Source organism: Camelina sativa, chromosome 9 (genome assembly GCF_030686135.1).
Source record: "Camelina sativa cultivar CO46 ecotype springtype chromosome 9, ASM3068613v1".
Lineage (NCBI taxonomy): Eukaryota > Viridiplantae > Streptophyta > Magnoliopsida > Brassicales > Brassicaceae > Camelina > Camelina sativa.
This window is the reverse complement of record NC_141888.1, coordinates 29,897,420-29,924,042: the sequence shown is the minus strand read 5'-3', so window position 1 is coordinate 29,924,042 and position 26,623 is coordinate 29,897,420. Positions and strand designations below refer to the sequence as shown.

The 26,623-nt window shown below is 36.9% G+C and overlaps 5 protein-coding genes and 2 pseudogenes across 11 annotated transcripts; 5 read left to right on the top strand and 2 right to left on the bottom strand.

Annotated features, from left to right (window-relative positions):
- The first annotated feature begins 25 nt into the window (after positions 1-25).
- Positions 26-2,535, top strand: LOC104715629 (B3 domain-containing protein At4g34400-like; annotated as a pseudogene). The gene is made up of 6 exons (XR_015566265.1): positions 26-213; positions 894-1,228; positions 1,467-1,649; positions 1,758-2,061; positions 2,158-2,249; positions 2,343-2,535. The product of XR_015566265.1 is annotated as a B3 domain-containing protein At4g34400-like (transcript).
- Positions 2,536-4,018: 1,483 nt separating this feature from the next.
- On the bottom strand, positions 4,019-8,398 carry LOC104711900 (putative catabolite repression protein creC). Its single transcript, XM_010428678.3, has 11 exons — positions 7,827-8,398; positions 7,255-7,581; positions 7,039-7,147; positions 6,857-6,950; positions 6,399-6,486; positions 6,227-6,310; positions 5,924-6,020; positions 5,751-5,838; positions 5,505-5,610; positions 5,336-5,428; positions 4,019-4,760 (listed from the first exon to the last, which is right to left on the bottom strand). The coding sequence occupies exons 1-11, from the start codon at positions 8,007-8,009 to the stop codon at positions 4,338-4,340; spliced, it is 1,692 nt and encodes a 563-aa protein (XP_010426980.1). The 5' UTR covers positions 8,010-8,398; the 3' UTR covers positions 4,019-4,337.
- Positions 8,399-9,171: 773 nt separating this feature from the next.
- Positions 9,172-12,141, top strand: LOC104711899 (L-type lectin-domain containing receptor kinase VIII.1). Its single transcript, XM_010428677.3, has one exon. The coding sequence runs from the start codon at positions 9,812-9,814 to the stop codon at positions 11,966-11,968; it is 2,157 nt and encodes a 718-aa protein (XP_010426979.1). The 5' UTR covers positions 9,172-9,811; the 3' UTR covers positions 11,969-12,141.
- Positions 12,142-12,342: 201 nt separating this feature from the next.
- LOC104711897 (DNA-binding protein S1FA1) lies at positions 12,343-13,309 on the top strand. Its single transcript, XM_010428676.3, has 2 exons — positions 12,343-12,510; positions 12,841-13,309. The coding sequence occupies exons 1-2, from the start codon at positions 12,484-12,486 to the stop codon at positions 13,042-13,044; spliced, it is 231 nt and encodes a 76-aa protein (XP_010426978.1). The 5' UTR covers positions 12,343-12,483; the 3' UTR covers positions 13,045-13,309.
- Positions 13,310-13,411: 102 nt separating this feature from the next.
- Positions 13,412-17,819, bottom strand: LOC104711896 (pentatricopeptide repeat-containing protein At3g53360, mitochondrial pseudogene; annotated as a pseudogene). Of its 2 annotated transcripts, none has more exons than XR_015566558.1 (4): positions 17,424-17,819; positions 14,204-16,852; positions 14,012-14,081; positions 13,412-13,870 (listed from the first exon to the last, which is right to left on the bottom strand). The product of XR_015566558.1 is annotated as a pentatricopeptide repeat-containing protein At3g53360, mitochondrial pseudogene, transcript variant X1 (transcript). The 2 variants fall into 2 exon arrangements; XR_015566559.1 differs by having other exon boundaries at positions 14,012-14,091; positions 17,424-17,817.
- Positions 17,820-18,608: 789 nt separating this feature from the next.
- LOC104711895 (interactor of constitutive active ROPs 5) lies at positions 18,609-21,648 on the top strand. Of its 3 annotated transcripts, none has more exons than XM_010428671.3 (4): positions 18,609-19,063; positions 19,989-20,086; positions 20,172-20,343; positions 20,458-21,648. In XM_010428671.3, exons 2-4 carry the CDS (start codon positions 20,067-20,069, stop codon positions 21,460-21,462), a joined length of 1,197 nt encoding a protein of 398 aa, XP_010426973.1. In that variant the 5' UTR covers positions 18,609-19,063; positions 19,989-20,066; the 3' UTR covers positions 21,463-21,648. The 3 variants fall into 3 exon arrangements, with proteins under 3 accessions (XP_010426973.1, XP_010426975.1, XP_019085270.1); XM_010428673.3 differs by lacking the exon at positions 18,609-19,063 and adding an exon at positions 19,641-19,835; XM_019229725.2 differs by lacking the exons at positions 18,609-19,063; positions 19,989-20,086 and having other exon boundaries at positions 20,095-20,343.
- A 2,694-nt stretch (positions 21,649-24,342) lies between these two features.
- LOC104711894 (nuclear transcription factor Y subunit B-10) lies at positions 24,343-26,536 on the top strand. Of its 2 annotated transcripts, none has more exons than XM_087467292.1 (6): positions 24,343-24,583; positions 24,695-24,928; positions 25,154-25,283; positions 25,656-25,730; positions 25,846-25,902; positions 26,164-26,536. In XM_087467292.1, exons 2-6 carry the CDS (start codon positions 24,705-24,707, stop codon positions 26,200-26,202), a joined length of 525 nt encoding a protein of 174 aa, XP_087323418.1. In that variant the 5' UTR covers positions 24,343-24,583; positions 24,695-24,704; the 3' UTR covers positions 26,203-26,536. The 2 variants fall into 2 exon arrangements, with proteins under 2 accessions (XP_087323418.1, XP_087323419.1); XM_087467293.1 differs by having other exon boundaries at positions 24,393-24,583; positions 24,689-24,928.
- Positions 26,537-26,623: the final 87 nt, after the last annotated feature.

Genomic DNA, 26,623 nt, shown 5'->3' with positions numbered 1-26,623 from the left:
GGAAGAAAGATAAAATGTTAAAAGTTGAGATTTATTATGTTGAAATAAAAAATCATTGTACATGGTCTCACTCTCTCTCTCTGTTCTTAGTTTTTATCTCTTTGGAAGCACAGATCCAACATGTCCTCCTCTTCAATGGCTGCTGCCACTGATTTCCAGTTTCCCCCACGTTTCTTCAAAGTTTTCGTCGCCCATTTCAGCTCAGATTCCATGGTAACATATTCTCTCTTGGTTTTATTTTTTCAGGTTTCTTTTGTACATGAGCAAACGATTCTTGAATTTGAAAGATTTTTTACTCTTGTGGTTTCTTACAACTATCTCTGATGGTGCCGGTGGTGGTTTTTTTCTTTCTTTCTTTCTGTGGGTTTATCTGCATTTAGGCTCCTGTTAGTATAGATGTTGCTCTGCCGTTTCTAGGGTTTTGCTCTGTTTCTTCTTACCCCTTTGGTTTCCTCTGTTTTCTCACTGATGAGTAAAGATTAAAACTTTTCTGTATGAATCAGCCTATTCTATAAACTTAAATATGGAAATGTTTGAATATTGTGACTGGATTCTACCAAAGTAGAGGTAGTTTTGCTCAGATCCTGTTTTCCTGTTGATGAATAGATTCTATACATGTGTCCTGCTTTGAGAAGCTTGTCTGCTTATTTTAATTCTCTCTGGATGCTAAAAGTTGTAATTTTTTTACTGAGAAGCTTCTTATAGGGTTTGGATTGACTTCTTGAGACTGTATGCTTTGATTTTGTCTGGTTCTTGAAAGTTGACACTTTTTAAGTTTTAAACCTCTGCAATGGTCAGAAGTTTCAACCTGACTTTGAATTTGGATGACATTCTCTGACTTGCCTATAGAGTCTATGAGTATTTCTTGAGTGTTGGCCTTTTGCAATGAGCAGGTGATCCCAGTCTCCTACTACGATCAGCTTCCACGTCTTTTGCCCAAAAAGGTGATACTCCAAGGACCTGGTGGATGCTCTTGGGACGTAGCGACCAAGATAAGGGGAGATGAAGTGCATTTTGCACAAAGATGGCCCAAATTCGTTGACGATAACACTCTTAACGACGGAGACTTTTTGACCTTCGTGTATAATGGTGACCACATATTGAGGTCAGTATCTACCGCAGCGATGGATGTAAAGAGACTAGCGAAGTCTTTGAAGTGGAAGAGGACGAAGGAGACAGAATAAACACTATCCTCGTCTTCATCAGAATCCTCCACAACTTCCACTTTTGACTTTCCTGAAAAAATCTCCACAACTTCCACTTTTGACTTTCCTGAAAAAATATCTCAAGAGTCTCAAAACAAAAGAATCTAAGTGATGAAGAAAAGCTAACTATGTGGTTAAACCAACCTTTGTCTCTGAGCAGTGACGACACAGACAGTCCTTCTAAACCTGAGATGACGAATGCAATCCCGGAAGGCAGAGACAAAGGTTTAAAGCAGTTGTTAGCTTTTCTTCATCACTTAGAGATTCTTTTGTTTTGACGACTCTGTGAGATATTTTTTGGGGAAAGTCAAAGTGGAAATTGTGGAGGATTCTGATCAAGACCAGGATAGTGTTTATTCTGAAAGCAGCGAGATACTGAAACAGAATCTGACAGTGGCTCTGAGATCAAGATAGGCAAGACAACCCGCAAACGCAAGAACAAAGGTTAGGTTTCAACCACCACCCATTGTTAGCTATTTTCATCACTTGAGTTGTTTTATGTTAATTGCTTTCTGTAGATAAGTCTGTTTCGTTTGCTTGTGATGTTTCCAGAAAAGAAGAAAGATCAGGAAGCTGTGCCTGTGGAGGAGGAGTCTTCTGAGGAAGACGGTGACGGTGACAGTGTCAGTGATTATATTGAAGCATTTGGTCAATTAGATGTTGAAGACAAATCCAACAGTGAGGACAGTTCTTATGCTCCAGAGGAAGAAGACACAGCCACCTCCACTTGAGTCAAAGCAAAGGTAAAATACATTTAACTTTCATCAGTTTGATTGTCTGCGAGATGCTTATATTAATGCAACATTGTTTTGTCTCTTATTATGTGGAACCAAGGCGGCAAAGAAGAGGAAGAAAGGTAAACAAATCAGTTTCTTAGTTCCATTACTTTATAAGGTGATTAATTTATGGGATGCTCATCCAGAAATGCTTTTGTCTCTTGAGATTTTTACAGTAGAGGCCAAGATCAAAAATCCTGAGACATATCTCGATGATCCAAAGAACATACACTTTGAGACGAACGTGAAGAATAGGTTATACGAGCTGGTAAGATCTGCAATCATAATTTGTAACTAATAAGATACTAGTAATTTTAACCTAACTAACCTATTTGTTTAATTTGTGTGCCTTTAAAAGCAGTTGGTTCATGCACGATTGGTGAAAGACTATTGCTTGAGATTTGGATGAATCATGCACGATTGTCTAATTAACTGTTTCTCTTGTTTTAGTATGAATCTTGTTTTAAAATTACAAGATCTAATCTTTGAGATATGTTGTACCTATGTTGTATCGATTCGGTTTACATTAATACTTATGCTTTCAGAACATAAAATCCTCTATATAACTGAAAGAAATTGATAAGAGTAAGGGAAAACATAATTACAAGAACTGAAATCAGTTTATGTCTTAAAACAATGGATATTAGGCTTCGAGTGTTTCAGATGGAGTAAGAAGCAAAGATGAGATCATCCATGGATAGGTCGGATCTTGATGGTTTCCGCAGAATCCTCTGTCACAAAGAATAAAATTATAAAGATGATATATTTCTTATAACTGTTTAAATCCAATTCACAACTTTAGATCAAGGAAGCTCTAAATATCTTAGATTAACATGATATTTAGAGCTTAACCCAAAATATTTCATCTAATGGAGCAGAAACGTAATAATGCTAAAATAACGGCGCTACAGACTCTGTCCAGAGACATGATATAGCGAAGGCAGCAATGCATGGATCTAAAAGAGATCGTTCTCACTGAGAACGAACGTGTAATATTTGATCTGCTTCTTCTTGCCGTCCCCAACACGCAACTTCGTGTTGTCGGTGGTTGGGTGCGCGACAAGCCTATGAGGCAAGAATCTAATGATATTGATATCGCAATCGACAACATGCCCTTACGTAGATTTCTTGTCATGTTCAATGACTATTTACATTCACAAGAGAAGGATGAAGTACAGGGCCGCATGATTGAGTGTGAACCTAGACAATATATATCAACACTGAAGATGCGTCTTCAGTGGGAAACAAAGAAGGCTGGCTCGCTCTGTAGGCGGCTCTGTCTCTCCCGTTTAGGGGAATGGGTTTACAAGGATGATACCAACAGAAAATTTCGTTCCCGTTGCCGACTACATTTTCAAAGTCTCCATGAAGCGGAAGAGCAGTGACGCTGAAACAATTGTTCATATACAGAGTGCCGCGGCCGGAGAGATTCATACCGTTGATTCTTCCTCTTCAGTTGAAGAATAACGACGTACAACTTGATGATCCAGAGGTCCCGGCTACATCGAGACTAAGAGTACTCACAGGGGTTCTTCTACGAGAAATTAAAGACTTGTGGCGTGTTGCCCCCTTAACATCACTATATATTGCTGTTGCGTATGGATGATGGTAACGGCGGGAAGAGCCTGGATTTTGAACTTGAGAAGAAACAAAACATTTATGTTGGGTATTTGGAATGTTAAACCTCTAGTAAGTCGAAGTAATATCATGAAAGCTCTAAAACTCGAAAACAAAGGAAGAGGACCCATCATCCGTGAATGGCAACATAAATTGTTGACATGGCACCTACCTTACGTCCTTACCCCAAAGGAATGCGTCTCAGAGAAACTCACGAGTCACGAGGCAATGTGACTTTGGATTTTGGAATATGATCAACAAGATTTCACAGATATTGTTGCATTGTTAAAGACTTGGAGTTTTATTATCTTTGATTCTTTTGGTGCTGTATAATATACATATCCTTAACATTATTTCCAAGAAACCAAATGAAAAAAATAAAACAGAGAAGGAATCGTTTTAGTGTTTGCAAAAAGCATGAAAATAAAGAGTGACTTCTTTCTAAAGCACAAAAAGTGGAAATATTAGCTGATGAGACAACACTTTGTTTTCTTTCTTATAATCACATCAGAAATTTCTCTTTAGTCTCTCACCCATATATTCTCTTCTATGCCCACAAACTTTGTCAGCCTCCAATTTACAGTCAGAGCTCAAATTTTGATCTTTCTTTTAGAATAAAAAACAAAACCCAGTCGAATTTTATTCACAGGGCTTTTCCTTTAAGGTTTCTTTTTCTTTTTCACTTAAGAAGGAGAAACATGACTAAATAATAGCACCTGGTTTTCAGACAGCATCTCTGTCATTGCTTGAAACTAGAACCACTGATGACCTTGCTGCTCAGTGAAGTTTTGTTGTCTTTAGGGGAGCTTGTGCTCTGGAGGGCACTTGTAGGATTTGCTTCTGGGCAGCTGTTGGATTGTGTTTCTGAGTCACTGGGCCGTGTCCAAATCTTTATATGTCCTTCTCGGCAAGCTGTAACGACTGATTCTTGTGTGAACATCAAGCCAGAGAGGGGCTCAGTGTGAACTCGGTGAGCTATGATTGGTGAGAGCTTTGGAACATCACGTTTGCAAGGAGCGGGTTGAAGAGTTCCCATTGGTATGATATTGTCCCAGTGAGCTGACTGACTTCCCGTGCTGTAAGTGGGAGATCCTCCCGGCGGTCGCCTAAGTGGAACTACGATCTCATCCATTTCAAGGTCCCACAGAAGTAACTGTGTATCCTGGGAATGCAGCAGAGGAAAGTAGTAGAGTTAATGAGGCAAAAAGGTTTCCATGATCATATATATAGGAGACTCAAGAGATTTTTATTGTAGGGGTCTATGGTTTTTTTTATAGCAAATTAAATTAGACACTCGAGACTTTCAGGCAACATGTTTATTGAAATGATCTCCTCAGTTTCATAACACTGCTACATACAATGAAACATTCCACTTTCTAACAAACACTCCAGTTTCACATGGAAATTATCTCCTCAGTTTTCATAAGTTGATCTGCTAATGAACAAAGCTGGATAGATGCACGATAAGACCCTGTGAAGCTACAATACTGTGATTAAATCATAAGATTTCCACTTAGTTTCTGATCAGCCTAAGAACCTATCTTCTAATAAACTCTTGTATCTTTGTTTTTCCTCATCATTGAAATGATAAAAAAAAAAATGAGATGAGTTTGAATAATTAAGCCAATCAAAGTAATATAGATAATTTTAACGGAACACCCATAATTGAAGCACATTTCAATTCTTTGCTAAATGTAAAAGTGAACCAGAAAAATGGGTAAAGGCATGAAGAAATACCTGACCAACTGATCCAAAACGGTACATAACATGCTCTCCTGACCCATCCGAATTTGGTGACGACCAGTAGGAATCAAAAGCTACTCCACTTACCTGAGAGCAACCATTCCGACATTAGTCAAGTGCTGTTTATGTTAAAAGAAATCTTACTGAAAATCAAGAACCTTACCCACGAATTGTGTCCCTCACCCCACGCCACGACCTTCCGATCCTCCATACTCCACACTTGAACCAAGTCATCTTCACCTCCAGTCAAAATGTACTTTCCATCCATACTGTCAGTGTCAATAGGATCACAATGTCACTAAACAGTATCATTCTGGGATAATATGCTCACACAAATGACATCTATTTAAGACAAATTTTGTGACATCAATGAAGAAAAAAAGTTGCCAAAGGAATTATATCCCATCACCTCCACGAACAGCATAGCAGAGCACCATAATAACTTTTCCCACCACATACTAGCTTCTGGGTTGTGAAGTCAAAAATGCGAAGATAGCCTGTAAATGGAAAGAAATCTTAGTGCTTAATAAAGAAATATATAGAGAAAGAAAAAGACCATACGACATAAAAGAGGCGCCTTACCATCTCTTCCAACAGTCGCCAAGTGTGCCCCATCATTTGAGAATGCAATGCTGTTAACTGAACCTTGACAGATATGCCATCTCGCAACAGGATTACTCTGCATGAATACACACAGGAATGAACAATGGTACATCGAAATATGCTCAATGATAGAAAGAAAGTATGAATATCTCATACCAAACATGTAATACAAAAATTTATTAAGACAACTGGCAACTGATGATACTACTAGAGACTAGGCATGTACCATGTGCTTCCAGCACCTATATAAGGATCTAATGAAATGGTTGAAAACTCACATACCTTGCTATATTTTGCTTTGTCAACTGAAAATTGTGTAGGATCTCTTATAGCAGGAAATGTTGAGTCAGTGGCACCATCTTTATTCTATTAAGTTAAATTAGGATCAGGCATTAGACAAAATCAGACAAGTTAAAAGTCATATGCAAGTTAAAAATTCCATCTTTGAGCTTGCCTTCTCATACACGTACAAATTGCCATCAGCATGAGCAACGACAAATGCTCCATCACCTCCAGGCACCCAGGATATACTAGTGCAACGACTGTTACAAAGCACCAAACTTTGTTTTGAACTTAGATAAGGCATGAAACCATAATAGATTCATGTTTCAACTTAGCCAACTCAAAAACGTACTCCTCTAAGAAATATATCCTGTTCTGTTATAATTTAATTAAACTACTGTCACTGAGAGTTTCCTAGAACACAATCCATTACAATGACAGACGATGAATTATATAACTTTGTTGCGCTGACATAAATACTAGCAGAAGTAAAAACGAGGAACACAAAAAGATCCTTAGAAAAAGTTAATGTGAAATCGATTCGTCAAGTGTCACTAACAAATAATAGCAGTATAGCACAGTCAAAATGTGGGAGGAAAAAATAAATACACGAAAAAGATAAAATCTTGCCTGTTATTCACAGAACCATCCTTGTTATAGTGCAGTGCACCAACAAGCTTCTTAGAGACATCCTGTAACTGTTGTCTCAGTGATACCGTGTACACTACAATAACACACCAGAACAAATAAATCCAAGAGAAAAGGCATCTAGATCAGAGATGAAAAATGGTAAGCTCAAACTTGTGAATTACCATCCCCAGAATTTAGCCCAATAAGTAAGTCATGCCCATCCTTAGCATCCGGATCAAAAGAATGGCACATAGGGTTTGAATTACTGAAATGGATAGACTTTACAGGATCCTACATTAAAGAAGTTTCCTAAACCATTACATCCAACAACAAAAAAAAAAAACCAGAACAATACAGCTAAATCATTAAAAGAAAAACAAAAAAGAGAAGTAAGTTACCTTGTCTTGTGAGTTCAAGTCACAGATAAAAATAGCATCACTCACATTGAAGACCAAGTAAGTTCCTTTCCCATCGAAATTTGTATTTGTAATCGAAGTGGTAAAATTAGAAGCAGCGAAAGAGCCACTAATCCTGGAACTAGCACTCACATTTTTGCCCCCTCCATTACCTCCAACAAAACTAAGCGCACGACTCCCATTTCCAGTGCCTAGCAACCTCGCTGTTGCTGAACGGAATCCGCTACCAGCAGTGTAACCCGAGGACGAAGAAGAAGTACCAGTTGGGGTCGTAGGAGCAGCTCTTTCCTTTAGCTGTGCTAGTGTTACCTGAAAAAAATAAACAAAAATTTCTCAATTTCATCATTGGTAAGCAAATGCTACTGAAACCAACTGATCAACTAAATAACCTTATGCATTCTAATACATATTTCACTATCAACAGATTCATGATGATCGATACTAATTCCAAAACCCAAACTCATTCCAATCGAATTAAAAAAAAAAAACTTCAATTAGAGAAGCGAATCAAAGTATCAAATACCAAAAGAAATCCCTAAATCAAAAAACTTAACCTGAGTAACCGTTTTGCCATGTGCGTAGTGAAGGAGACCAGAGGAATGTGTTTTCTCGTAGTGAAGCTTATACTTCCCTTCAGGCGTCTTGAAATAAGTCTTAATTCCGGGAGACTGAGGATTCGCCGCAGGTGAAGACGATGAAGATGGGCCAGATATCATTCCATTAGAAGTGTTCATCATGGTGTTGTTCGCTTGCTATAATACTCTTCTTCTTCTCTAATCGTCGACTCAATAGCATCTGATCACGATTCACACAAGCCCCCTAGGGTTTCACCCAAATCGAAAACCCAGAAAATTATTCCCAATTTATCTTCTTCCTCTTCTTCTTCGATGTTTTTAAAATCAGTAAAAGTCCCGGCCGAAGAAGAATCAAAACTTGTCTGCTTCTGAGTCCCTGAGGTCTCTGACTCTCTCTCCAATGGCTTACCGAATCAAAGGGGTTATTATGATATATGCAACTTCTACTTGTTTTGTTTCCATCACAACATACAGCTTTGACTCGGAAACTATTTAAAAGTCATTACAATCAACGGCGGAGATTCTCGTAACGGATTTTAACGGGTGGAGATACTTTTGATCTGATGGGTCGGGTTTAGTTTATGATACGCATAGATCACGTGTGCTGACGTCATTGGATATTTCAGGCCCATTTTCAAACCCATTAATCAACTGATGATCAAATGTTTCTTATTAGGTTTCGAGTTGTTCTTGGGTTATAGCCTTATAGGTATTTTGGTTTTGTGAAATCCAAATATGGTTGATTTGGTTTCTTGGTTCAATGCGTTTCGTTAAGATAAATAAAATTTAGTTTTGTTTGGTTTGATGTTTTGGAAATTTAAGAGTAGAAAAGGAAACTTTACTAAAACTATATAATCCGGTGACTGTATATATATATACTGTATGTGAATGGTTTGTGTTATTCAATATTAATTCATGTTAAAATCTGTCAATTACCCAAACAAAAGCAGCCCTCGTAGCTCGGTTGGTTGGAGCACACGTTTAGTAAGCGGGGAGGTCTTGAGTTCAACTCGTTGAGAGCCAGCTTATTTCATCACTTCCTTTTTACCAAAAAAAACCCAAAAAAGATTTGGATACTTTATGGTTCTCTTCTCTTTAGCTTCAACGAACGACAACGACTAGAATAAAGAAAAGATGATGATACAAAGTGCTACGACCGTTATTTGTTAGTATGTGAGAAAATCAGAAACACACAAAAGTCACTTTGACATATCATAACAATTTTTCTTTTCTCCATAGAAAAATTTTCAGACCAACAAGAAAGAGATATTATAGCTGTTGATGTATGAAATCGATAATATAAATAATAAGGGTAAAGTGGGATTAATCAGATCTGGTCCTTTTATTTAACGTAGAATTTGAAGAAGGGTTTACAGGAAAATGGCGATTACAGAGTAAAATGCAGTTAATCTGTAAATAATTGCTTTTCTCTCTCTAATTGCCCAGGATTTTTTGGATCCCCTTTCCTGACAATGATGTCAGGTATTTATAGTGGGACCTTAACCTAGGGTTTCTTCTGTCCCCTGGCAAAATGACGATTTTGCCCCTGCGGCCTGTTGGGCCTGATCTAAGACTTTTGGCTCAAAATCTCTTTAGAATCTTCTGTTTGGGCTTTAGGAATGTTGGGGGCAAAGCCCATATCCAACAATAGCCGTTAGGGAAACCCACGTGGCGTTACATCTCAATCCACTTGTCTGACTTCATTCGTTGTCTCTTTGGATTCTCTTTTCTTTGCTCTCTCTGTCTCTTTCTCTCTCTCTCTCTATCTCATCTTCTTCCCCCAATATTATTCCTTTGTCTCTTCCTCTCCTTTACTTTACTCCAAGCAAAGTATTGCCCCAATACACATCCCGTGACTTTTCATCATCTCTCTCTCTCTCAAATTAAGAATCTTTTCTTCTTCGTCCTTCTTCTCCAATGGCTTATCTCTGAAAAAAAACATCTCTCTGTCCGCTCCATCGTTAATGTCTCTCTTACTCTTCTTCTTTATTTCAATCTTGCTCTGTTTCTTCAATGGAGCTACTACTACTACTACAGAGTTCGATTTCTCCACGCTAGCTATAAGCAACCTAAAGCTCCTCGGTGACGCTCGTTTAAGCAACGGAATCGTAAGCCTCACGCGTGACCTCTCTGTACCTAACTCCGGTTCCGGTAAAGTCTTGTACGCTAACCCAATCAGATTCCGACAACCCGGAACTCACTTCCCGACAAGCTTCTCAACTTTTTTCTCCTTCTCCATCACCAATGTAAACCCTTCTTCCATCGGCGGTGGTCTCGCTTTCGTCATCACCCCCGACGCCAACACAATCGGCTTCGCCGGTGGCTCGTTGGGACTCACCGGTCCCAACGGGTCCGGTTCTAAATTCGTCGCTGTCGAGTTCGATACTTTAATGGACGTGGATTTCAAAGACATTAATAGTAACCATGTCGGGTTCGACGTAAACGGCGTCGTTTCATCTGTTTCAGGCGATCTTGGCACCGTGAACATCGATCTCAAGAGCGGCAACACCGTCAATTCATGGATCGAATACGACGGAGTAACTCGGGTCTTCAACGTATCGGTCTCTTACTCCAATCTGAAACCTAAAGTTCCGATTTTGTCCTTCCCTCTCGATTTAGATCGATACGTGAACGACTTCATGTTCGTCGGATTCTCCGGTTCAACTCAGGGAAGCACAGAGAGTCACACTATCGAATGGTGGAGCTTCAGTTCCTCATTCGGGTCGGGTTTCGGATCCGGATCCGGTTCACCTCCTCCTCGTGCTAATTTGATGAATCCGAAAGCTAATTCGGTGAACTCCCCGCCGCCGTTAGCGTCACAGCCGTCTTCTTCAGCGGTTCCGATCTCAAGCAACACTCAATCGAAAACTTCGTCTTCGTCTTGCCACAACAGCTTCTGCAAAGAGAACCGTGGAGCAATCGCCGGAGTTCTAACCGCCGGAGCTTTCTTTCTAGCACTATTCGCCGGAGCTTTGTTCTGGGTCTACTCAAAAAAGTTCAAACGAGTCGAGAGATCTGACTCTTTCGCATCGGAGATCATCAAAGCTCCTAAAGAGTTCAGCTACAAAGAACTCAAAGCCGGTACAAAGAACTTCAACGAGAGTCGAATCATCGGACACGGAGCCTTCGGAGTTGTTTACAGAGGAATATTACCTGAGACAGGAGACATCGTCGCCGTGAAACGATGCAGTCACAGCTCACAAGACAAAAAGAACGAGTTTTTATCTGAGCTATCCATAATCGGAAGCTTACGACACAGAAACCTCGTGAGGTTACAAGGATGGTGTCACGAGAAAGGTGAGATTTTGTTAGTGTACGATCTTATGCCAAATGGTTCGCTTGATAAAGCTTTGTTCGAGTCACGTTTCACGTTACCGTGGGATCATCGAAAAAAGATCTTGCTTGGTGTTGCGTCTGCGTTAGCTTATTTACATAGAGAGTGTGAGAATCAAGTGATTCATAGAGATGTTAAAAGTAGTAATATTATGTTAGATGAGAATTTTAACGCCAAGCTTGGAGATTTCGGATTAGCTAGACAGATTGAGCACGATAAGTCGCCGGAAGCGACTGTTGCAGCCGGGACTATGGGGTATTTAGCGCCGGAGTATCTTTTAACTGGTCGTGCTACGGAGAAGACTGATGTTTTTAGTTACGGAGCGGTGGTTTTGGAAGTGGTTAGTGGGAGAAGACCGATCGAGAAGGACTTAAACGTGCAAAGACATAATAATAATGTTGGGGTGAATCCGAATTTAGTAGAATGGGTGTGGGGTTTGTATAAAGAAGGGAAAGTTTCGGCAGCGGCTGATTCTAGGCTTGAAGGTAAGTTTGATGAAGGTGAGATGTGGCGGGTCATGGTTGTGGGACTGGCTTGTTCTCATCCGGATCCAGCAGCTAGGCCTACTATGAGGTCAGTGGTGCAAATGCTGATTGGTGAAGCTGATGTACCGGTTGTGCCTAAGTCTAGACCTACCATGAGTTTTAGCACTTCGCATTTGTTGCTGAGTTTGCAAGATACGCTCTCTGATTGTAATACCGTGGCTTTGAATTCTAGCCGTTCGTCGTCGTGGTCTGTGCCCGAACATAACGTTATCATTCGAAGCGACGATGACCATTTGTTGTAGATTAGATTTATGTGTTTTGTGTGTTTGATTATTTGATTAGATTTTGATTTGTGTTGTAACATTCAATTCATTTGTGTTTTCTTTCAATGTATGTAAGATAAGAACACAAAATTGGTTGATTAGAACTTCGAAGCCATTATTTTAAGCAATTGGTAGAAGTTTTGATTACAAAATGCAGCCGCCATTGTTCGAAACCAAGCCGATACAAAACGGAACAATTATACGTATGGGTGAATGGGTAGATATAATATGGGCCTAACTTTGCATAACAAAAGATACGGGTTAAAATCCGAAATACCTGAAGAGTTAAGGGGTACAAATAAGATTTTTCTGATTAGTGTAAGTGACTATAGTAGTATAGTGGATCGTGAACACGTGTGTATATTATCCTCTGTGTGTGTGAGTTCGTGTTTTGTGTCTTATTAATCTTGTCTCTCGAAAACAGATCCTCGTTTCCTCCTCATCCTCCTAGAACGTTACTGGAGAGCTGATCTCACATATTTTGGATCGTAATCATGGACGGAGAAGATTTTGCCGGAAAGGTACCGTCAATCTTCTCTATACTTGCTCCTTTTTGTTAGAATTTAACGGTGCTTCGATGAAATTGAAATGATTTTACCTAGCTCCTCTTCTGCGATCCCAGAATGTGCAATCGGATTTATTAGGGTTAGGTTAATGATATAGTTTGAGAATATGGGCCTATTTATGTTACTGATCTGAGAAATTCATGTGTTATATAATTCCTTACATGCATTGCCCAGGACAATTGCTTTTGATTTGAGTTATTATTGCCCTTTATATGTGCCAATATGTTGATTGTGTGTATATGGTATATGAATTATGCAAACATTGGTGTGACATTGGTTTGACAGGCGGCTGCTGAAGCCAAAGGATTGAACCCGGGATTAATCGTGCTGCTTGTTGTTGGACTTCCTCTTGTTGTGTTCCTAATCGCCAACTACGTGCTTTACGTGTATGCTCAGAAGAACCTACCTCCGAGGAAGAAGAAGCCTGTTTCCAAAAAGAAGCTCAAGCGTGAGAAGCTCAAGCAAGGTGTCCCTGTCCCTGGAGAGTAGAAATAAAAGCCAGCTTAGCCTTCACTTGTTGCCTCCTCGTTCAAAGCGGTTTTTACATTCGGTTACCAAATGTCACCCTCAAAAGGGTTTTTTTCTTACTTTACTTCTTCTGTCAATGAGGATTATCTCGACTATTGTTTTGGTCTGTCTAGTTTTTTGCCACACATTTTGATTTTGTTGCATCTGTAGAGTCTGTCTCATCTTTTTTTTTGCAGCAATTTCTCATCTTTGATACTATTTAACTGACAAAATGTTTCTTGTTTTCCTTGTTTGTCCTCATTAACCTCGCTACCATATAGCTGTAGATATAAGGCTGATCAATTGGGATGTTCATTTTTAATTTGCTCCCTCGACTCGAGTACTCATATTTGATGTTTATATATACAATACATCGAATCAATTATAGGTGATGTCAGACCAAATGTATATACACAGAATCAAAACGCAAGGACAGTCAATGCTTTGTGTGTATAGAGCTTTTACAGGTCCAATACCTGGATGCATCTACAAGGATTACAACAACAACAACAACAAACAGCCAATTTCAAGGATACTGAACCAACTCATGTCATATCGCTCTCTTAAGCCACCTAAAGTTAATTTTACCAGTTTTATAAGATTACGGTGTAGGGGAAGCTTTAAGACATACACAGAATATAGTTTCCTTGGCCTTCTTCAAATCATATATCCTCAACCTTCAACTCATCAGATATAGTTGAGATGTATCCTTCTGTTGTAGTAGATATCACTGAATGTATATGAGTATATCCCATCACAACTCCCAACCCCTTTGCGTGCTGCAATCCAATGTGGGTAACCAGTTCTCCTACAGTTGCAAAACGAAAATAGCAAGACAAAAACACATTGTGATTCTTGAAAATTGTCATCGTTTATGCAGCAATAAGTAAATTTTCCTTCACGATGACCAAACAGAACAAGATTTAGTTACAATCAAGTGAAATCATACCTCATCAACTGCCTTAATTTAACAGACACGCTGGCCACTCTGTATGCTGCATCAATCACATGGCAACAGACTGCAGTGGACTCCAAATGAGAGAAAAGGAAAGTGCAAGATATATGTCAACAGCATTTATCTAAGCAAGGAAACAAAATGAGACACAATGGCTAGAGCAAGAAGGAAGAAGATGCAACTTACAAATGTAACGTGATGGCATTCTCTGTGCTTGCTTAGATGAGAAATAAACATCACTTATATGTTTGTTTACCCGGTCTCATGGATAAACTGGATTCTTTTCTTGTGTTGCGGATCACACTCATCTAACACCTGCAACCAGACGTTATGTAGGACTGTATATATATCGTCCCTCTCTGGATGATGTACATCTTCAGCCAAAAATATATGTATTTTATCATTAACTTCGATCCAGCTCTGTCCCGGAATTTTTTTAACATCTTGCTTTTTCATCGAGCTCCTCAACAACGCAGCATCTTCCCAATTTCCAGAAGAAGCATGCATGCTGCAGAGCAATACATGAGCTGTAGAGTTGAAAGGATCGATTTTCAGAATATTTTCAGCAGCTTTTTTGGCCATATCAATGTTTCCTTGGGTTTTACATGCAGACAGTAGAGTCTTCCACACGACTACATCAGGTTCCAACTTCATTTCATCGATGAATTTCTCAGCTTCATTTAAATGGCCAGCACGAGCTAGCAAGTCGATTATGCAAGAGCAGTGCTCTTTTGTTGGCGAAATCCCGTGTTCAGTTTGCATGCTTGCATACAGCTTCAAGCCTTCTTCCACCAGCCCAACATGACTACAGGCACTAAGAACACCAACAAATGTTACATGATTTGGCTCTATCCCCGCAGTTTTCATTTCCCTGAACAATATGAGAGTTTCCTCTCCAAGTCCAGACTGTGCATATCCAACTATCAAAGTGCTCCATGAAACTACATCTCCGTTATCCATTGAATCAAAAATCCTTCTCGCTTGCCACAGTGATCCACACTTGGCATACATATCTATCAGTCCATTTTTTATAAACTGCTCAAGCACCAACCCGGTTTTCAAACTATAGCAATGGACTTGACTTCCCAATTTTAGAGATGAGATTTCCACACAACCCCGCAATAGATTGCCCATGGTTATGTGATCTGGCTCACAATCAGACACAAGCATCAGCTTAAAGAATCTCAACATCTCTACTGGCTGTTCGTGTTGCAAACATGCCGTCAGAATAGCATTCCAAGAAACAGAATCTGCGTTGTTTCTGAAGTCTTCAAATAATTTAAAACAACAATACAAGTCCGAGCATAAGGTGTACATGGTAAGCAGAGAGTTGCAAACTGAAAGATCTGCCAGGAAACCACACTTGATAATGAAAGAGTGAATTTGCATGCCTTGACACAAAGCCATTGGTATTGTCTGAGCGCAAAGCAAAGAACGCAAGGAGATGGCATCAGGAATAAAACCAGAATTCCTCATCTGCGAGAAAACTGATACAGCCTCATCAGCGTAACCATTATTTGCAAGTCCAGCAATGATCACATTCCATGATGCTGTATCAGGTCTGTCTATCTGATTAAATACTCTCTTTGCAGAATTCAGGAAACCGCACCTCGCATACATGTCACAGAGCGAACAGCCTGCAATTGCGTTTCCAGCTACCGCTGCTTTAATGCATAATCCATGTATTTGGCTACCATAATCTGGTCTAAGGAGACTGCTACAAGCTTTTAAAGAACTACCAAATATATATTCATTTGGATGGAAAACACCAAATGACAACATTTCTTTTAGGTGGCTCAGGGCTTCAAATTCATACCCAAGTTGCGAGAACCCAGCAATGATAGAGCTCCACGAAATTAGATCCTTCATTGGGATACCATAGAACACTCTGCTGGCATCTGAAATTTGATTGAAGCGAACATACATAGCAATCAGAGCATTTTGAGCAATAAGATGAGAAGTGGATTCCAGCTTAATGACTTGAGCATGCAGTTGCTTCCCTAGCCCAGCATCACCAGTACCAGCACACGCTTTGATGATGCTTCCAAATGCAAACTGGTCAGGAACTAAATTTTCCTCAAGCATTTTCAAGTACAATTTGATTGCCTCGGCTCCCTGACCATTCTGTGAATAGCCAGTAATCACAGATGTGTAAGAGACCAAATTCCTTTCAGGCATAAAATCAAAAACATCTCTAGCATCCCTCAGCGAGCCACATTTCCCATACATGCTTAGAATGTGATTATTAAGAATAGTATCATACTTGCAGTTGGATTTCAATATGTGATCATGTATCTTTCTGCCTTGCGCTAGAGATCTTGATGAAGAGCAAGCACATATCAAAGAGATATAGGTTCTTAACCTTATCTTGAAGCTTGAGTTCTTCTGCGCAGAATCAAACGCTTCCAGTGCTTCCCTGTAGAGATTATTTTTACATAGGGAATTTATGTGATCATTCATTAACTCTTCGGTCTTGATGGTTGATACAACACTTGATGTTACCGGCACCTGACTGTTGCTGAGGGAAACTCTAGCTCCCAATCTTAACATTTTTGCCATTTCAGTTAACCTTTTTAATCCAAACGAGTTCTTCCTAGCAAAAGAAATGTTTGTGGAAGGTTCAGCCAGAGAGACATGTCACTCGGCGAAGCATCCAACGAACCAAACAAAGCATTCTCTGTCATAATAAATGATCCCTTCGTCGAGGATGAAGGCAATAGAATCCATTGTATCAGATTCTTCAAACAGGCACAACTGAATCTTCATATGCAAACACTCATATGTGTATGAACAGGAGGCTAGTCTTCCTTCCCTAGTTGGAATATCAGGACGGGCCTGTTTCAGAGAGAGACAAAAAAAAGTAATCAAATACCAAATGTATACACATAATTCAAATTCTATGAAAACTCTAAATCAAGCCACAGTTAATTTCACACATTATATCAGTCGTCCCCACAAGGTAAATAAATCATGAAAGACATTTTTCACAGCATAAATGCTTTAGCAACAGAGTTGTTGGAAGCGTTAGCTATAACTTTTTTTGTTGAAAAGAATGAATTGGAAGCTCATCAGCTCAACACACACTAATCACAACTTAAGAATTTTTTTTTGTCATTACTAACCAATTTCCAGTTCAATAGAGATTAACAAGGTATACTAACGCAACAAATGTCAAAGGATAGGTGTCACAGACATTATATCGAGCAGGTGGTGTACAATTGTCGGAACATACGCAGTTAACTGATGGTCAAAGGTTTGAACTTTAGAAATTGCATGAGGAAACGCTACTATTGCGCATTATAAACTAGAAACGACACTTCACTATAGCTCTCACTAATTAATGCGACAAGCACAACAACACATGATCCAACCCAACCAAGTCAAAACAGAGATAAACGCAACAAACCTACGACATTCAGATTTTTTGCGACAATATCAGAACCGGAGAGTAGAAAGGTGAGTTGTCACCGATGAAGCTGGTGAGTGGAGAGGAATCGGGAAATCCCGGCGGCGGCAAAAAAAAAAAAAAAAAAAATTATCGGAGGCTGTGGCGCGGAAGGAAACAAATAACGAGTGCTGAGTTTTTTAAGTTACAAAATTAACCCAAAACTATGGTCTGTTAAATTTGACCCAGAATCTACAAGTTTGGATACTTTTTTTATAGTCAAAATTAAATCAGTAATGAATCCGATGATGGCAATAGAGAGATCTGAAGTAATGCAAAGCTCTCTTCTGAAGGGTTTCTTTACGAGTCAAAAAAATAGAGCCCCGTGAAGAATGGAACAAAAACGTGTTCATTCATGTTAACGCGGTCACAATGCACATGATCTTGTATGTCTACTCTTCAAAGTTCAAAGTAATTGAATTTTGGATATGGATTTGTTTAATTTAGTGGATTTTTGTTGAATTCAATATACATAGTAATTTTCAGTTTGTTGAAGTTCATTATTCTAACGTATTTTTTTGAGTAAATTGGTATGGATTTGGTTTGGACAACCATTTCAATTCCCTTAAAATGCAACATTCAATAACACCACCTTATTAGTTTTACTATTTGTTTAGAGATCAGTAAATGTTACTTTCATTTTAATAGTCAGGTTAAATTATCTTGTTCACAAAATCACCACCACATTTTTTATTTTATTTTTGGTAAACATGTGAAGAAAATCACAAGCACATATGCATGTTAGATTTGACGAGTTGCTCTCCAATTCCAAAACTCAACTCTTATGTTTTCAGTTTCAACACTCTATTGCTAGTAATATAATCTAAGTACTTGCTTCTTCAACATATATCACTCTGAAACGTATGTAGATGAAACACGAAAACCTTAATGTGTGTTTTGTGTTTTATTAAACTTTTTGCAAATTTTGCCCATTTATAAAAAGATATGCTTAGGTTTGTGTCCTTGTGTAAGTGTAACTGACTTGTGGTTGCGTGACCGTTCGTTGTTCCATAAGTAGCAGTATGAGGCCAAACAATAGCACGTGACTCAAGCGCGTCAACAAGGCGCGTAGCTAAATAAAAAAACGCCCCCTCCACGTTCGGTCTATTCTATCAATTAATTTCAAAATAGCCCCTGATATTTATTGATACATTTCATTATCAACCCCACAAAAAAAAAATTCTATTATCCGAAGCAAAACATTTAATTTGCAAAACAGAAACAAAAAAAAACCGAAAAAGGAATCCAACGTATGCTACATGCCACTACTGATAATTGACTAATTAAAGTTTTTTTTTGTTTTGTGTGGTAAGAAGGCGAGGTGGAAACAGCACAATCATTACTTGAGGGGTTACTTTTGATATATATTTTTTCAATAAGTTGAAGAATAAATGTTTCTTCTTCAGTGGGAAAAAACGACTCGTGAGTCCAGCCAGTGAGAAAACAAATCAGACGAGAGAGAGAGAGGAAAGAAAGATCAAATTCATCATCAAAAAAGTTCGTGGCTTAGAGTCTATACAATTCAACATTTTCGTTTTGTCAACTTTAATCGGATTTCTCCAACAACAAAAAAAAAGAAAGAAGCTAAAGCGACGGTATAGGTGAATACTTCTCTTCCGACTTTGTCAAATACTCAAATAATTTTTTCTTCCTTTCACATGATTTATATTCCTAATTTTTAGTGAGATTTTTTCCCTTTGATTTTTATCATCAATCTTTTTAGGTATTTTTACTAGTTTTGTTGTTTTTGTTTTCTCTTCTACTAATCTGCTGCAGAAAGTGTAAATCTTTGGTTGGTTTAAGGTTTTAATATGCTTTTATACATCTCTACTCTAATCAGCTAAACTCTTTTATTTTTGGTTGGTAGCTTAAAGATTCAGTCAAAAAATTTAATTTTTGTGTTTCCTGCAAAAAGCAAAAGTGTTTCTGTTTGTTTATATGACTTTATGTAATAAACCCTTTTTGCAGAGAATGTTAAAAGATTCTAGTTTTAGGTATATGTAAAAAATCATTTTCTTTTGTTCTCTGGGTAATTCTGTTTTTGGATCTGTCTTTCTTTTTTGGGAAGATCCACCCAATGAAACCAAATCTCACATTACAAAATGACAAGAAACTGTCTCTTCTCCCCCAATAATTCCAAAACTTTTATTTAATAAAAAAGTTATAATTGGGTGACTTGACAACCAAAAAGATTATGTGGAAGATATTGGTGCTTGGTCCTTTCTTTGCTTGTAATAGGGTTTATCTTTGGGGGGGGATTTTATAGATGACATGACATTGACAATAACTTTGTTTCTAAATATTTTCATATATTCATTTGCTCTGTCTTTGCTTTTGTTTGGTGGCAGTAGGAGTCTCTTTGAAGCTAAATGTGTAATGTTATTCTTATGTTTTTTTTTTGTACACTTGCTTAAGCTTTCTATCTCCTCCCTTGAGTTTGTTGTCTATATGCTTATGATAAGTTTGTTTTCCTCTGTTACTTCTTTCTCACACATATTTCATTTGTCTTCATGTTCTATTTGTCAGAATTATTCAAAGAAGCAATCATAAAGCAATAAATTATATCCAAAAACAAAAGGTTTTAAACCTCTTGATCTCAAAAAAATGCAGACTCCAAAATCAAGGTGATAATCTCAACTTTTGTCCTTCTTGTTGTTGTGTAATGTTCTTGGAGTTTTTGATCTGTTTCAATGTGATTATGTGTGATAGACCCGGATCATTGGAGCTGCCACATAAGAAAACTCCTTTACCAGCTCCTAAAGTTGCTCGGAGACTCAAGCCAAGCGGAGCAGAATCCGATCTTAAAACCAAGACAATATCGAAAACTCAAATCCCAAAAGCAGTAGCTGATCGTCGCTCTCCAAGAATTCCTCTCAATGAGGTACTTTTGCAGTTAATGATTTGTTGATTTGGTGTATACAAGTTGAATATGATTATGTTGTGAAGTACTCAGTCATGTGATTGATTTTGTATATATGATTGTTGGCTTTTCAAGATTCAGAAGAAGCGGACAGGAGGAAAGATACCGGAACTGGAATCTCAGATATCTCAGCTTCAAGAAGAGCTTAAGAAGGCAAAAGAAGAGCTAAACAGATCAGAAGCATTAAAAAGGGAAGCTCAAGAAGAAGCTGAAGATGCCAAACATCAGTTAATGGAGATCAATGCCTCAGAAGATTCAAGAATTGAGGAGCTGCGCAAACTCTCACAGGAGCGGGACAAGACATGGCAGTCTGAGCTTGAAGCTATGCAGAGACAACATGGAATGGATTCATCTGCTTTGTCTTCTGCTATTAATGAAGTTCAGAAACTGAAATCAAAGCTCTTTGAGTCCGAGTCCGAGTTAGAGCAGTCTAGATTTGAGGCAAGGTCTTTGGAGAAACTCGTGAGACAGCTCGAGGAAGAAAGAGCAAACAGTATAGACTCATCATCGTCGATGGAAGTGGAAGAGCTGAAAGAAGCAATGAATCTTGCGAGGAATGAGATAAGCCAATTGAAATCTGCAGTTGAAGCAGCAGAGATAAGGTACCAAGAAGAGTATATACAGAGCACATTGCAGATAAGAAACGCTTACGAACAAACAGAGACGGTCAAGTCAAGATATTCACTGAGAGAGGCCGAGTTAACGGAAGAACTGAACAGAACCAAAGGTGAAATCGAAGATTTGCGGGAACAGTTAATAGATAAGAAGAAAGAAGACGACCTTACGGACACTATGAAGAAGCTTGAATCGGATTTGATGGAAGTGAGAGGGAGTTTAATGGATAAGGAGATGGAGCTGCAGATTCTAAAGAGTGCAATGGAGAAGAAAGTGGAAACGGCAAACACGGAAGCCGTGGAAGCTGAGCTTAAAAGAGTGAAGGTTCAATGTGAGCAATGGAGGAAAGCTGCGGAGACAGCAGCTTCTATACTGAATAATAATGATGAGGAGAGAACAGACTCTATTGAGACTAGCAAAATGTTGAAGAAGTTTGGTGTGTTACTCAAGAAAAACCATAAGTAATAGTAATAATTTACTGATTCTTTAATAAAAACTGAAAAATGGCATTATTCATGTATGTAAATTTGTGAAATTTCGATTTGATTTGTCTTAAGCTTTATCTTGTTGTTAACGTTGCCACATTTGTTTGGTGAAAACTATATCGTTGTGAAGTGATCTTTTGAATTCAAGACTTGAATTTATACCCTACATGTCAGGATTTTCTCAAAACTGCTATGAACTCACCTGGATTTTTTTTGGACTGATTCACTATAGATAAAATTTTAGGGAGTATATACGAAGGTCCTGTGTTCGACCTGGGTCACACACCGGAACCAATATAATCAAGTAAAATGAATCTAAAACAAGATTGTAACAGTTGATTATAGAGTGTTCTACTCACTTACCTGCCCAAGTGCCCATACAAGTCGAGCTAAACCAAAACTACGAATTCCCAAAACATGTATAGAGAGTGTAAAGTAAAATGTGAAACTGTAAGGAAGCCAACATCATTCCCTCTCAATTCTTCCACACTCCTCTACGCACTAAACGCTATAGAGGGCCTACCGGATGTCTTTGTCATGGACAACCATCTCCACTCCATGAAAACATTTGACTTTTTTTTTTTTTTTTTTTGGCTGAGACTTATCTTATCTAATAACATTATTAGATTTTCCGTGAACGTTTTTTTAGGTAATCAAACACATAGTCACATACTAGGGTTTTACATATTGTAAAACTAATAGTATTGTTTAATATAAACTAGGATATATCCCGTGCTTAAAGCACAGATCAACATTTTTTAAAAAATTTATAATATAATAATAAAAATTATTGTTTTATTTTTTTAAATTATTTTGTTTGAGATAATATTTATTTTTAATTTTTATATAAATCTATTAGTCTATTTGAATATTAATTATTTTAGAATATTATAGTATTTTATTTTTGACGTATTATTATAATTTTATATTGTTTATTTGTTGTATTTGCATCATATTTTATAAAATATAAAATAGTAATTTTAATATTATAATTGTGAATAAATAAAAATTATTAATTTATCATCTATATAAATTTATTTTTACCAACCCGCCAATGTGGAAATTAAAACACACATTTTCATACATTGAGTAACATATCTTCGTTTTAAAAAATTCAAATCACAACATATGCAGAAAATATGCATTTTATTAATTATAAGTATTATATGAAAGTTCTAAACAATTTTTAAATAAAATAAAATAAAGATGATAGGAGAATCATAATTTGAAATCTTAACAAAATCTTCGAATTTAGTTATTAAAAATAATTGTATTATATACTTGAATATAAAATCTTAGATTTTAAAATTCTGATTATATATTTTCTAAATAAATAATTAGTAATTTCGTCCATAAGTTATTAGAGAGAGAAAATATTTTTTTAGATTTTTTTTAAATTTTTTAATATTTGATATGTGAGTGTTTTTATTTTTAATTTAATTATATTTATTTAAATTAGTTCATTAAGCTTAATTAATTTTTTCTAATGGCAGTTGAATGTATTTTTTTACACATTTTAAGGTTAGTTTCATATTTGTACTTCTCAATTAATATAGTAGGATGACCCAATAAAAACGGTTTGACTTTTAATATAACACAGAAACAAATATTTCATACAAACAATTAAAGGAAAATCATAATTCTATTAATGTTCTATATTTTGACGAAAAGAAAAACGAAATAAACATTCTATATTTTATCGCTATTTTATTCCTTAATTATTTTTAAAAGCTGAAAAATGAATATTGTTCAGAAAATAAATAATAAACTAGATTTTAACCCGCGGAACGATTGTTTAACTAATTTTTTTTTAAAAAATTGTAGTTATATATATATATTTATAATTGTTGTTTAAGTTTATATAATTATATTTTGGTAGTTAATTTTAAGATTTGACCGTAGTATACCGTAAGATAGTTTTTTTTACATAATCATAATTTAATCAATTTAATATTATATTTGTAATATTCTCATATTAATAAAACAAACAAATGAAATGATGAATTACCCGTATTGGCTCGCCATTTGACCCTGTCCATAATAATTTATTATCGATCTAGAATTGAGTATCTTTTGAAATTGTCAACATGTAAAATCATCAAAGGTTTGCATTCTAGGATTTACTCCGTGTTGTACCATAAGACAATTTTTGTTCTTTAACTATTAATATTTAAAAAAGCCTATGAAGTATGTGGAATAATGATTAGAAAAACATAAAAATACAATAAATGAAGATGTTATATCAAAGTATAATATAAATCAATAATTTAACTCACGAATTTGACAATCCACAAAACATATTGATAGAATCATGGATCCTAAGAGAGAGTACAAAATATGAAAACAGGAAAAGTAAAAAAGTCATAATAAGTAGCACATAAATCACCTTTTCATCAGCGTTTAACGTTGTCGTAAAAGAACCGGTTTACTTATGAGAAGTATTTATAGTGGTTTAAGGAATGGTAGGAATTTTTCTATGAGTGGTTTCCAAAAATCTTGGTTAAAAAATTAGAAATATCTTAAAGAAATCATCATTTCTGATATGTTTTGTAGGATTTATAAAATTATTTTGAAATATGCTAATATGTATGAGTGTAAGCGCCGTAATTAACTAAATATTTTTATTATCAAGAAATTTCAGTTCAATTTAGTAATCTGTCTTACCATTTTAAAATTTCCAATAATATATAGATTTAAAACTTGTAATTAAAAAAGAAAAACATAAATTATTTTGTTTAGATATTTTAGGAAAACATTTATTTCCATACCTAATTTTTGCTTATTTCAATTTCTTTTAAATGTCTTAATTATAATGGCATGAATGTAAATATATCCCTAACTCCAAGATTTCTTTGCCAAAACTACTGCAAAAATATTAATATAGATATTGTTTTGTTGTCAACAGAGAAAGGAAAAAAAAAATGGACGGTGTTGATAAAAAAAAATGAAAAAGCCCTAAATCTAAGAATCGCAGACAAAACTCGTCACTTCTCCAGCGTCGGATCAGATCAATCTCTCTCTTCCCTTCTCCGTCTCCTCCTCCAATCAACATTTCTCTTTCTCTCTCTGTCTCTCCCGCTCTTTTTCGAATTCTTCTTCAGGTAATCATCGCTTCTTCCCGCTTTTTTCTGGGTTTCTCCCTCGATTCTCACCGATTTATCGATTTTCTAGCGAAATCGCTGATTATCAATGTTTATGTTGGGGAGAATTAGGGTTTCTGAGATGGCGGAATCGCAGACCGGAGGTGGTGGTGGTGGAAGCCATGAGAGCGGCGGAGATCAGAGCCCTAGGTCGTTGAATGTTCGTGAGCAGGATAGGTTTCTTCCCATCGCTAACATTAGCCGTATCATGAAGAGAGGTTTACCTCTCAATGGCAAAATTGCTAAAGATGCTAAAGAGACTATGCAGGAATGTGTCTCTGAGTTCATCAGCTTCGTCACTAGCGAGTAATTTTGGCTTTCTCTACTTTCTCAAAATTAAAAATTATCCTTGTTGTTCTGTAAATTGTATTTGGCCTTTGGTAGGTGTAAAGCTTATACTGCTTTTGTGGTTATAGTGTGCAAAAGCCTCTTCCTTTTTTTAAGTTTAGGTTGATGCATATTGGTGTTGTTGTTATGTTAACTCGGTATGTCAATTTGCTTCATGATGTTTGTGCTCGTTTTGATATGCAGAGCGAGTGATAAGTGTCAAAGGGAGAAAAGGAAGACTATTAATGGAGATGATTTGCTTTGGGCAATGGCCACTTTAGGTTTTGAAGATTACATTGAACCCTTGAAGGTTTACTTGATGAGATACAGAGAGGTATGTTCCACTTCAGCTTATTCAGTTTACTTTTGAGAAAATTAGGTAGCGAAAGATACAAGTGTATTTCTGATGCTCCTAGTTTATATGTGAAAATTGTGTTGATATGACTATGCCATCACGATAAATTTCTGCTTTTTCACTCACTGAATCTCTGTTTTTCCTTTTCATTTCCTTCTATATGGATTGGAATTTTGCAGATGGAGGTCAGTGGTTCTCCTCTTTCACTTATTTCTCTCGCCTTTTTTTAGCTTATCGCAGTATTCTGTTTGTCTAGTTTTATCTGTCGATCCTTTTTTTAGGGGCATGTTTTGTATGATTGTATCTAATTAGGTTTCTTGCTACCTTCTGCCATTAATATCTGCGTGATAGGGTGACACTAAGGGATCAGGAAAAGGTGGGGAATCAAGTGGAAAAAGAGATGGCCAACCAAGCCAAGTGTCCCAGGTAATGACTCTTATCTATCTTCTATTAACACGGTCATTTTACCTAGGCATTATCTTTTTCTTCTTATAAAATGTGCGAGCTACTTATCGTTTCCCTGTCTTTACCTTCTGAACAGTTCTCGCAGCTTCCTCAACAAGGTTCATTCCCACAGGGTCCTTATGGAAACTCTCAAGTAAGTGAGGTTAATACTATTGTATATATTAATATATTCTTCACATAGAGGAGAAACAAGAATAAAAACTAGACAATGTTCAACGACTTTGAAATCTACATTTTGACATATATGCATCTCCACCCTTTGAAATTTTACACCAGCTCAAAGACTTGAAATCTGAATAGGCCCTGACATATAAAAGCATCGAGCATCTTGAAGCACTAATGGCATTTGTAGTCTATGAATATGGTAATTGATTAATTTGGTTTGTGATTGTAGGCTTCGAATATGATGGTTCAACTGCCGGGCACCGAGTAGTACTAGGACACTATTCATCACAATCTTCCGAGACTCAACTATTCTTGGTTTTGTCTGAAAATCTGAGCGATCTACTGTTCATACATATGGATTGTGGTATCTCAGTTTTGGGAGAGAGGAGATTTGTATATGATTGTGTTGTAGGGAGAAGAGTTTGGTTTGCTTTAAGATAAGAATTGGGAAACACTTTTTTCCATTTGAATTGTTAAGTTTCTTTAGGTATTGGTCTTAAGAAAAAGCTATTTATCAATATGTGCTTGACCTGTGGATTCTTTCATGCAAGTGTTACTTTCAAAGAAACAACATCATGATTAATCATTTAAATTCTCATTGATTCTTTTTGTCCTAATTAAGTCGAGAGTTTCGTTAATGTGATACTGATATATTAAGATAAACAGAAAGCAAAATAGTTGCGAGTTAC